This window comes from Cetorhinus maximus, chromosome 18 (genome assembly GCF_964194155.1).
Source record: "Cetorhinus maximus chromosome 18, sCetMax3.hap1.1, whole genome shotgun sequence".
NCBI classification, from domain to species: Eukaryota; Metazoa; Chordata; class Chondrichthyes; order Lamniformes; family Cetorhinidae; genus Cetorhinus; species Cetorhinus maximus.
In genome coordinates, this window is record NC_135896.1 from 79,149,127 (window position 1) to 79,161,850 (window position 12,724).

Consider the following 12,724-nt stretch of genomic DNA (forward strand, 5'->3'; position numbering starts at 1 on the left):
AGACCATGTTGTACCTTCAGAGATTCACAAAGAAGAGGAGAGTTGGGAAGAATCAAATGAGTCTGATGAATTGGATCTTGGGATACGAGTACCAATAATTGCTCCAATACAATATGTGCCTGAAACTAATTCAGGTGCAAGTCAGAGTCAGACAGACACACGTCTGATTAAGTGGAAAATTCAACTGAAGGTCAAGGACAAAATCAGTCTTTCATTAAGGAATGAGCTGTATTGGCAGCCGCTTGCGGCCATTTGTATACATATGTATATAAATCAAACTGGAATGAATTGGATAGTTGGGATGAGTTCAGTTGGGTACTTAAACTCCATGTAGCACAGTCTCTTTTTGCCCTGCAAAGATATCACAGTGTGAAGCTGTCTCTCTCTCTCCATCACCAAGATTGCCTATTTCCATCTCCATAAACTGTGTCCATCTCTGCTTCAGCACATCAACTGCTGAAACCCTAATGTATGCATGCCTTTGTTACCTACAGACTTGATGCAGGATGTTTTTGAATGCCCAGTTAGCAGTGTTTGTGGCCTTGATGGAGGGGCGAATGTCCAGGGCACCATGAGAAATCCCTTCCCCTTCCTCATAACAGAACCATGGTATCTTCGAATATCAGAAGTAGCACTTGAACGGGCAGATGATGCCTTGGTTCAACGGTTCCTATGAAGGAATGGCACTTTCGACAGTTTAGCACTCCCTAGACACTGCAGTACTAGTAACTAGACGGATCACGATAGGGACCAGAGAGGATTCCAACTCAACTGCCACAAATAAATTAATCCAGGGCACGAACGTTTAGATATATCAAATAACCTTTTTCTAGCCCTTTTTAAAATAGTTAAGTACTGGGGCAGAGAGAAATCCGGAACTCACACCGAAGCTCTGGTGGTTCCGGGGGAAGTGCGGGGACTCTTTATTCGGTAGTACAAAGGTGTCCGTTCACAACAGAAGCCGGCGTGAGCTCGGGAGGGCGGGTAACGGAGATGACAGGAGGGCGAGGAGATGAAATAAGGGAAACCAAAGACTAAAATAGACACCACCAATAAAATAAACTGTACAAGTTCATGAAGGAATCCTCACCAGAGTCCCAGGGACGCCGGAGAAGCGAGTGATGAACCAAGCCCCACAGTTAACAGTTGTCGCCCAGCCAGAGCGAGACGGACTGTTGGGGGTTTGAACAGGGGATTCTTCCCCCTGGGATTCTGAGCTCGAGACAGATCACGTGAGAAGGGGAGGGGCTTCAAGAGCCAAAAGCGGGTGCAAAGTTGGCATCCTCCCAAATCAGGGAGACAGACTCTGCTCAAAGCAACAAGCTCCTTCATGTAATGTCATATGCATATCACAGAAGTACCAGTTGCCACTTGTGTGATGCAGAGTAAGCCTAAGGAAGCAAAGCAAGCCTTAAGAGGATAATGAGTGGGGATCTTAGTGGTTGTGGGTCCCGGGTGAGCCTGGGGTTGGGTCTGGGGGCAGCGGCGAGTGTCGGTCTATTGTATCTAGCTTACAGTAAGGGATGGGGGAAGAGGACCTGTCGGAACAAACTTGGGATGTTTACCTACAGCCAAGTGAATCCCAGAAAGCCAGTCGTGCGGAGCCAGGCAGGTGAGCCATAACATTAGGTGGCTTATTGTCGGTGCGACTTCATTTATACCATGGGCTATTTAACCCATGCCCTTCAGTAATCCCTACCCTGTGTCACTTAGTTTATGCTGTATGATGTTTAACCCATGAAAATAACTTTTGCCCTCTTTCCAGGTATCACCATTTGTTCAGTTCGGTGTTTAACCCGTCACAATGCCCACAATTTCTCCTTCCCACTTCCCCTTTCGTTTATATAATAGTGTTTAACTAATGATGAGCTTTTCAAGCCAACATGTTTCCCTTATGCTATTCCATTTTAACTTTGGATTGAAGTGAACACCATGAACTCATGGGCAGAATCACTGAATTTTAATGAATGGATATTGTAAGTAATGATGAGGGTTTTTTTATAGCTGTAGTTTTGTCACTAGGCTTATCTAGGATATTTCCCTCATTGCAATGGTGATACACTTCCAAAATGTATTTCATTAACTGTCAAGTGTCTTGAGATGTTCTTGAGATTGTGAAAAGTACAATATAAATGCAAGTTTGTTCTTAATATTACCAATTTGCAATATGTTTAAATCCCTGATGTGTTTAATTTACCACCTCAAATTTTTCCCACCACTACCAATGCCAGTGACAATCCTATAACTACTAATGCTTCAATCTATCACCACAAAATATATATTAACACAGAATGACAGTTGTGATGTCATGCCGATTTAACATTGCAATGAAATATGGATGCTGTATATTGTATACACACTGTTGTGCGGTCTGTGTACGAGATACATAGTAATTCCTGGATCAGAGATACAGAAACATTTTATGATTATGTTAACAGGCAGCCAGTGTTAAAAACAAAAATAAAAACAGTACATGCTGGAAATATCTGTGGAGCGAGAAACCAAATTAGCATTTCAGGTCAGTGACCTTTCAACAGTACGGAGTTCTGTTTGTTGGAACAGTTGGCAGGTTTACCATCATTGGCCAGCCTTCCATCATGGGACCACAAGCAGGAGCTTGGCACTGATGCCAAAGGCACGTGCAAACACGTTGCTTCAGTGCAACTATGACATTGGCATTTACCAGATAATTTGGAAAATTGTTGAGATATGCCATATCCACAAAAACATAAATCTAGCCTGTGCAAATACCTGATAATTATCAGCATTTCTTCCTCCTGATTATCAGTAAAATATGGGAAGAATTCATCAAAGGTGCTATAAAGCAACACCTAATTAACAATAATCTTTTCGTTCACATTCAGTTTGGGTTCTGCCAGAATCACTGGGCTTCAGACTTTGTCGTCAAAGTAGTTTTTGAATGAGTATAACACCAAGATGCCGTACAATAATTGGTCATTTGCATTTATATAGCACCTTAAACATAGTAACCATCCCAAGGTGCTTCAGAGGAACATCATTTTCAAACAAAATTTGACACTGAACCACATAAGGAGATATTGGGGCAGGACATCAGATGCTTGATCAAAGAAGTAAATTTTAAGGAACATTTCAAAGGATGAGAAAGAGAGATGGGCAGATGTAAGGAGGAAATTTTAAAGCTTGGGGTCTAGGCTGAAGGCATGACCACCAATGATGCAGTGAAGAAAATTGGGAACATGCAAGAGACCAGAATTGAAGGAGCACAGATATTGGAGAATTGTGAGAGGTTATAGAAATAGGGATGAGGAGACCATGGTTTGAAAATTAGGATTTTTATCTTGAGGAGATGTCGAACCAGGAGTCAGTTTTATCGGTAAACACAGGGGCGATGAGTGACTAGGACCTGGTATCAGTTAGGACACAGGTAGCATAGCATTGGAATGGTTGAGTTTAGTGGTAGCAAAGGCCTAGATGAGGGTTTTAGCAGCAGATGAGCTGAGGCAGAGGCGACAATATTATGGAAGTGGAATTAAGCAGTCTTGGTGGTAGAGATGCTGTGTGGTCAGAAGCGCGTCTCTGGGCTAAATAAGACATCACGGTTGTGAACAACCTTGTTCAGCCTCAGATAACGGCTAAGGAGGGATGAAATTGTGACTGGGGAACCAAGTTTGTGGTGGGTCTGAAGACAATGGCTTTGGCCTTCCTAATATTTAATTGGAGGACGACGTTATTAAACTGATGTCAATGATGCACAAGATAGTGGCCATTGAAACCCAGGTCATCATTGCAGCTGTTCCTCAGGGCAATGTCTTTGATGCATCCATCTTAACTGCATCAACAAAGACCTTCCATCTCTCATTAGGTCAGGAGTTGGGCTGTTTGCTGACTATTCCAGAACATTGAGCTTGATTCATAACTCTTGCTTCATAATTGTGCAGCTCATGCAAGCCTATGGCAGAACATGGAAAACTCAGGTTTGGGCTCAAGAAGTAACAGGTAGTATTCGTGTCACATAAATATCAAACAGTGGCCACTTCCAACAAGGAAAATGCCAGTCACCTCCCCTGATCTTCAATGGCACCACCATTGCTGAGTTTCCCCATCATCAATGTTGTGCAAGTTACCATTGACCAGAAGCTTAAATCAGACCATCCATATCAACTGTGGATACTGGAACAAGGCAGACACTGGATATTCTATCAAGTGGCTCATCTCCTGACTTCTCAAAACCCCTCCACCATTTACAAGGCTCAAGCTAGGAGTTGTAGCATTGTGCAGCACCAACAACAATCAAGAAGCTCCAAATATATCAAGCAGTCTGCTTGATCAGCACACCAATCACTGGACTCAGTATCCAACCACTTGCGATCACAATGATTGCTGTATGTACCACTTGCAAAATGTGCTGCCCCAATTAACCAAACTTATTTCAGGTGTCAGCTGTGGCTCAGTTCATAGCACCCTCGCCTTTGAATCAGAGGGTTGTGGGTTCATATCCCACTCCCGGAAACCAAGAACTGTGATTGTACTCGAAAGAGTTGCAATCTGTGACTGTTGATAACTCGAAAGAGTTTCCAGCTCTGTGACTTCAATCACCAATAAGAATGAAACTGATGTCATGGAAACAGCACCATGTTCAAATTTCCCCTCCACAGAATCTTTACAGTGCAGAAGGAGGCCATTCAGCCCATTGAGTCTGCACTGGCTCTGTAAAGAACACTCTATCTAATCCCACTCCCTTGTCTTATCCTCGTAACCTTGCACATTCTTTCTCTTCAGATAACAATCCAATTTCCTTTTGAATACCTCAATTGAAACTGCCTCCACCACCCTCTCAGGCGGTTTGTTCTAGACTCAAACCACCCTCTGGTTGAAAAAAATTTTCCTCACATCGCTTTTACTCCTTTTGCCAATTATTTTGAATCTGTGCCCTCTAGTTCTTGATGCTCTCTTGGCTGGGAACAATTTCTCACTTTGCCCTGTCCATACCCCTCAGGATCTTGAATACCTCTAACAGGTCTCCTCTCAGCCTTCCTTTCTCCAAGGAAAACAGTCCCAGCCTCTCCAATCTATCCTCATAGCTACAGTTTTTTTATCCCTGGAATCATTCCTGTGAATCTCCTCTGTACTCTCTCCAATGCCTGCATATCCTTCCTCAAGTATGGCGCCCAGAACTGGATGCAGTAGTCCGGATGAGGCCTAACTAGTGTCTTATACAAGTTCAACATGACTTCCTTGCTCTTATACTTAATGCCCCCATTAATAAAGCCTAAGATAACATATGCTTTGTCTGCTCTCTCAACATACCCTGCCATCTTCAATGACCTTATATACATATACACCAAGGTACCTCTGCTCCTGCACCTCCTTTAAAGTTTCTCCCTTTATTTTATACTGTCTCTCCATATTCTTCTTGCCAAAATGAATCACCTCACACTTCTCTGCATTGAACTTCATCTGCCACTTGTCTGCCCATTCCACTAACATGTCTGTCTCTTTGAAGCTCAAGACTATCCTCATCACGGTTGACAACATTTCCAATCTTCGTATCATCTGCAAATTTTGAAATCATGCCCTGAACGCCACAGCCTAGTCATTTTAAAAAATTCATTCACGGAATGTAAGCATTGGGGGCTCGGCCAGCATTTATTGCCAATCCCTATTTGCACTTGAGAAGGTGGTGGTCGGGGGTTTGGAAGGTGCTGTCTAAGGAGCCTTGGTGAATTCCTGCAGTGCATCTTGTAGATGGTACACACTAGTGCTACTGTGCATCAGTGGTGGAGGGAGTGAATATTTGTGGATGTGGTGCCAACCAAGTGGGCTGCTTTGTCCTGGACGGTGTCAAGCTTCTTGAGTGTTGTTGGAGCTGCACGTCCTCTAGGCAAGTGGGGAGTATTGCCTCACACTCCTGACTTGTGCATAATAGGTGATAGACAGGCTTTGGGGAGTCAGGAGGTGAGTTACTCATCGCACGATTCCTGGCCTCTGACCTGCTCTTGTAGCCACAGTATTTATATGGCTAGTCCAATTCAGTTTCTGCTCCATGGTAACCCCCAGAATGCTGATAGTGGGGGATTCCATGATGGCAATACTATTGAAAGTCAAATGGCGATGGTTAGGTTCTCTCTTGTTGGAGATGGTCATTGCCTGGCACTTGTGTGGCGCAAATGTTATTTGCCACTCGTCAGTCGAAGCCTGGATGTTATCCAGATTTTGCTGCATTTGGACATGGACTTCTTCAGTATCGGAGGAGTCGCGAATGATGCTGAACATTGTGCAATCATCAGCCAACATCCCCACTTCTGACCTTATGGCCATTAATATATATCAGGAAAAGCAAGAGTCCCAATACTGACTCCTGGGGAACTCCACTACAGACCTCCTTCCAATCTGAAAAACAGCCATTTATCACTACTTTGTTTCCTGCCACTCGGTCAATTTCTTATCCAAGTGCCTACTTCCCCATTTATCCCATGAGCTAGAATTTTGCTCACAAGTCTGTTGTGTGGTACTGTATCAAATGCCTTTTGAAAATCCATATACACCACATCAACAGCATTGCCCTTATCAATCTTCTTTGTTACCTCCTCAAAAAAACTCCGGCAAGTTAGTTAGACATGATTTCCCTTAGTGAATCCATGCTGGCTTTCCTTAATTATCCTGCACTTGTCTAAGTGATTATTGATCTTGTCCCGAATTATAGTTTCCAGAAGTCTCCCTACCACTGAAGTCAAAATATAGTTGCCAGCTTTATCCTTGCACCCCTTCTTGAACAAGGATGTAACATTCGCAATTCTCCAGTCCTCTGGCACCACCCCTGTGTGAAAAGAAGACTGGAAGATTATCACTCGTGCTTCTGCAATTTCGACTCTCACTTCCCTCAGTACCCTTGGATGCATCTCAATCCATCCTGGTATCCTATCTATTTTAAGTAAGGATAGCCTTTCTAACACCTCTTTCTTCTCGATTGTAAACCCTTTGAGTCTACCAGTTACCGCCTCTCTCACCTCGGCCTGGATAGCATCATCTTCCTTTGTAAAGAGAGATGCAAAGTACTCATTTAATATCTCCGCTATTTTTCCTGCCTCCATGTGCAAGTCCCCCTTTTTTTATCCCTAATCAGCCCTATTCTTTCTTTTACCACCTTTTTATTATTTATATGCTTATAAAAGACCTTGGGACTCCCTTTTATGTTAGCCGTCAGTCTCATTTCAGGTGCTCTCCTTGCTTTTCTTATTAGTTTTTTCACTTCCCCTCTGGTCCTTCTATATTCAGCCTGATTCTCCACTATATTTTCTACCTGATGTGTGTCACACATGTACTCCTTCCTTTCATCTTTACCTCTATCTCTCTCGTCATCCAGGGCACTCTGGATTTATTTTTCCTACCTTTCCCCTTCAAGGGAATATACCTTGACATTGCCGGCAATACCTTTTCCTTGAAGGTAGCCCATTGATCAGCCACTGCCTTTTCTGCCAACGTTTGATTCCAACTGACTTGATTCAGATGCATTCTAATCCCATGGAAGTTGGCTTTCCAATCTGCTCTGGGTTGTTCCTTGTCCTTTTCCATGGCCAATGGTTACTGTCCCCTAAATGCACTCTCTCTGATATTTGATCCACTTGGGCCATTCATTCCCCAGAACTAGGTCCAACAATGCCTGCTCCCTCATTGGAAAGAAAGCATACTGCTGCAGAAAATTATCTTGAACACATTCCAGGAACTTGTGCCCCTCTTGTCCCTTTGCACTATTCCTATCCCAGTCTGTATTTGGATAATTGAAGTCCCTCATTATAATGACTCTATAAATGTTGCACCTCTCTGTAATTTCTTCGCAAATTTGTTTCTCTACATCCCTTCCATCGGTTGGTGGTCTATATACTACACTGATTAACGTTATTGCATCTTTTCCATTCCTTACCTCTAGTCAGAGAGATTTCATCCTTGACCCCTCTGGAACATGATCTCTCCAGAGGATGGAGAGTACTGTAAAACCATCTTTAATCATTATTGCCACTCCGCACCCCCACCCCCCCACCTCTCTCTCTCTCTCTCTCTCTCTCTCTCTTCACCCCCCCACCCACAACCACCACCACCACCATCCTTTTCTTCCTTCCCTGTCTCTCCTAAACACCTTGTACCCAGGAACATTTAACGCTCAGTCTTGCTCTTCTTTGAATCAGGTCTCTGTTACAGCAATAATATCATAATTCCATTTGTCAACCTGTGCCTGTAGTTAACCAATCTTATCAATCACGCTCCGTGCATTCACATACATGCACATTCATCCTGATTTCGGCTTTTTTACTTTCCCCCTTACTCTGACCCCATCTAATGACTTACTATTGCCTTCTCTAGTTCTATCAAACTCTCCAAGTATTCTATTAACCTTGCTCCTACTCTGATATATCCTCCTTATCAGTTAACACTTCTCTACTTCCTACTCCCAGTTTTTATCCTATCCAATCTGAATTTTCCCTCAGGTTCCCATCCCCCCGCCAATCTAGTTTAAAATCTCCCTAACTGCACTAGAAAACCTCCCCACGAGGATATTAGTCCCAGTCCTGTTCAGGTGTAACCTGTCCTTCTATAGGGTCCCACCTGCCCCAGAACTGGTCCCAGTGCCTCAGAGATCTAAAGCCCTCCCTCCTACTCCATTTCTCCAACCATGCGTTGAATTGGGTCAAGTTACCTATCATTCTGACTTGGACATATATTGCTGTGCCGTTGCCATTATTGGGTCAAAATCCTGGAATCCCCTATTGAATATTATCAGAGGAAAACCCATCAACACAACTGCAGTGACTCGAGAAGAGTCCTTGTGTTTCAGTGGAGCTACGTGTGGGCCTTGCTAACGTCATACACACTCAAGATCAGATATCTTTTTAAAAAATGGGATCACAGCCACTGAGGATAAAGCCTCATTCAGAAGGAATGGAGCAAGAAACCAACATTAGAAGCGGGATTCACACTTGCCTTTAAAAATTCAGTGATTGGGGAAGAAAACCTGTGCTGAGTCCCAAAAATTGGAGATTTTCCATGAGATGACACGCTGCAAGAAATCATCTGCTTTATGCATGATATGTCTTTACCATTTAGTTTAAAATTTAGTTAAATCTAGTTCTTTACCATCTAGTTAAGGAACATCATAGAAGAGCACAGTTGGGATGTTGACCAAAAAGCTACTTTAATTGGAAATGCTATATCCCTAGTCCTAGCTACAATCTGTAATTCCCCAATTTATGATTGCTGAACGATACTATATTATTAAGTGAGACAGCTACGTTTGCATTGCTCTAGACAAAAGTAGGGTTTTCAGAGTAGGGTTAGTATTGCTGAGGTTGGAAGGATTAAATAAAGAATGTACTATTCTCATCCAAGCAATTTGAATTAATCACATTGGCAGAGGGAGTTAATGATGAATTTAAACCTTTTAATATTGAACTCTGAGTCTCACCTGAGACAAGATTAGCTCAAGACTGTTACTACCAAAATCATTCTTAAACTGTTGGCTGAAGATAGAAACGTGCTATTAAATAGCCTTGTGTCATCTTGCTGCAGGGAACTGTCCTGGAAAGATGACTTCCCAGTGAAACTTTATAAAGCACAGCATTGCATACTAGGCATGCTGCTACTGCTCTGTCCAGGAGATAATCTGCGAAGAAAGAAAGCTGTGGTCATTGTAGGAGCTGCAGACTAGTATTTATCCTTCTTGAATGTGGGCTGCAAGATCTTAGTCAAAATTCTCAAGATAAATGATGTACCATCATCTCTGAAGTATTTGATCCAAAGCAAGTCAGTTCTATTGCAAAGCAATTCTCAAGAATAACATTAGAATCCAATAGTCCGAGGGTTAGGATACAATATAGCTATGTATCTCTTGATTTGGACAAAAAAAACCCTTCAACTGAGTCAAGTGGACCCACACATAGAATCTGATCCGACCACTCTAGCCATTTCTGCTTCGAGGCCTTTCTGGCAGCCTTATTGAAGTGTCTGCATGCCAGGGGTGCATTTTGAATCTTATTTATTCTAACACTTGGACCAGCTGTTCAAATGGTCAAAACTCGTAGACAGCAAAGTTATCACATAAGTACAATATCACTCCTTTTTAAGTTGAATGATATACATCCCTTTTAATGGGCGTACTCTTGCCTTATCTGTGCACTCCACAACCTGGTGAAGACCATAAGAGTGTCAAGATAATTTCTGGGGAACTTCTGTTTATCGCTCTAAATGTTTATTGCCACCCTGGTGTTCACTGTGCAGAAGCCGAGATACTTGAAGGTATTTTTATCTCTAAACTTGTACTGGTTGATCGTGTTCCTCATTGATAGAGTTACGGTCACTGAATAAGACTCCACTCCATAATTTTCATGGGAAAGTTGAATTCTATCCACATGATGTAAAATTAGGCAGAAAAGTAAGAGTGTTTTATGTTTGTATCAAAAAAGTGACCCTAGATATTTCAAACGTTGATTCTCATAACGACAAAATACTGCAGGAACTTAAATTAACAGAGAAAAAAAATAATTTATGTATTTGTACCAAAATTTGTGTTTCAGCTCTTTTGAAATTTCACCTTTTCCCCCAACCACTTCAGTTTTTGACTGATGTGCATTAAGACACACTTGAAGCTTTGGGGTTCGATTTTCAACTCCTGATTTTTTTTCAATGGTTTCTAATATCTAGCGAATTTATAGAGGTGTCTGCCAAAGCTTTTGTACCTAGCTTTACTGTCATAATAAGATTATGGGGTTCAGAGATTAAGAAAATAAAATATGCAAAGAGAAAAGCCCAATTAGCAGATCTAGGCCTGCTCCTTCACAAAGAATGTGGAGCCTACCCATCTGTTCTCTCTCCTGAGGGAAAGTTCTGCATAAATATTCCCTGATCATCTAAGGTAATCAAGTAAGCATCAAGATTTATCCAATTGCACATCATCACCACAGAATACTAACCTGTTGCCTTCTAATCAACACTCCTCCCACTCCACAACACAAGAATTAAAGTTCCATGAAACATTTGGTCATCTCAAAACGTACTTATGCCTGAAATCACAATCTCAATCTAATATTTAGCTCCATCTTAAATTACTTAATTGACTCCTCTTTGCCTCTTTTTGTTTCAGCCTGTTCATCAATAGGGAAAACACTCAAATACTTGGATTGATACAATACAAATAAATGATTGTTGTTGTCAGAGACAGACATAGTTGGGCCAAAGATGCAGCTAAGTAACTATGTTCACCTTTCCTTTGTCATAATGAGTAGTGTTATGACCAGGTGAGAAGGATTGAACTGGCTCCCTTCTATTCAACCTCCTCGGTTGGTCACAACTAAGGTTAAAGTTATTTGTCATGAGGATATGTCTTTTCCAAATCAGAACGTATCTAACTATTTGAGCTGTGAGCAATCAGGAGCCAATAAAACAAGGTTTTTGTGAGTTAAAGAAAGAGCAAATTTATTAACCACTAAACCTGAGAAAAAATAAAATAAAATCGTGACATCCTGGTCATTGATCAGAAACTTAACTGGACTAGCCATATAAATACTGTGGCTACAAGAGCAGGTCAGAGGATGGGCACTCTGCGGCACCCTGACTCCCCAAAGCCTGTCCACCATCTACAAGGCACAAGTCAGGTATGTGATGGGATTCTCCCCATTTGCCTGAATGAGTACAGCTTCAGCAACATCAAGATGATTGATCCCATTCAGGACAAAGCAGCCTGCTTGATCAGTACCCATTTACCACTTTAAACATTCACTTCCTCCACCACCAGTACACAGTGTCAGCAATGTGTACCATTCATAAGATGCATTGCAGCAATTCACCAATGCTCTTTTAACATTACCTTCCAAACCCATGGCCTTTGCCACTTAGAAGAGTAATGGCAGAAAATGCATTGGAAAATCACCACCTGCAGGTTCGCTCCAAGTCTCTCACCATCCTGACTTGGAAATATATTGCTGTTCCTTTATTGTTGCCTTGTCATACTCTTAGAGCTCCCCCGCCAATGGCACTTAGGGTATATGTCGAGGAAATAGAATGGAGGGATTGAAGAAGGCAGCTCTGCCTAACTCTTTTGGCCTCTACCACCAAAGAGGCAAAGAGGAGAAATGTCATGCCAATATCGTTCCTCTCCAAGTCACAGCATCTTGATTTAAACATATATTGCTGTTCCTTCATTGTTGGTGGATCAAGTCCTGAAATTCCTTATCAAATGATATAGTCAGTGCCATCACCACAAGGACTGAAGCAGTTGAAGGTGAAAGCCTAGCACCACCTTTTGGCAACTAGGAATGGCTAATAAATAGAACCCTGCCAGTGTCGCCAACTATAAATTGAGAACAAATAAATAAAAAATAATTTACTTTGTTGGAGGATCGAGAGTGATTCTTCAACAAGCCTTGTTTTCAGGCTTGTTAATTTTAAACCTGTGCCCTAAATAATTTGTTTACAATTGTATCATCTTTAACTCTGAGAACTGCTTTTGTAACATTTCTGACTGTGTTTTTGCTGATATAAAAGAATTATATGAGTGTTTCTCAATAGCTGAGAAATACTTCCATGATTAATTGGGCAGAAAGGTTAAATGCAAACCTCACGTCAAAGCAATTTAAATTTTATAGTTGTCACAACTTACTGGGGATAGTGCGCTGTACTATCAAGCCCCACTGTTCCCCGGGCTGTGACAAATGTGAAAAAGTTTGATCAAACCACCAGACTGCCCCAATTCTAC

At 42.0% G+C, this 12,724-nt stretch overlaps 1 protein-coding gene across 3 annotated transcripts in view; it reads left to right on the forward strand.

Moving 5' to 3' along the window:
- Positions 1-927: 927 nt before the first annotated feature.
- The window catches only part of LOC144693286 (regulator of microtubule dynamics protein 3-like), a 346,210-nt gene continuing 334,413 nt past the window's right edge, over positions 928-12,724 (forward strand). For 2 of the 3 annotated variants that reach the window (XM_078563027.1, XM_078563028.1), the window contains exon 1: positions 932-1,612. In XM_078563027.1, coding sequence (XP_078419153.1) covers positions 1,423-1,612 — 190 coding nt within the window. In that variant the 5' untranslated portion in view covers positions 932-1,422. Of the gene's footprint in view, positions 1,613-12,724 lie in introns of all 3 variants that reach the window. The other variant, XR_013579506.1, reaches the window with a different exon arrangement.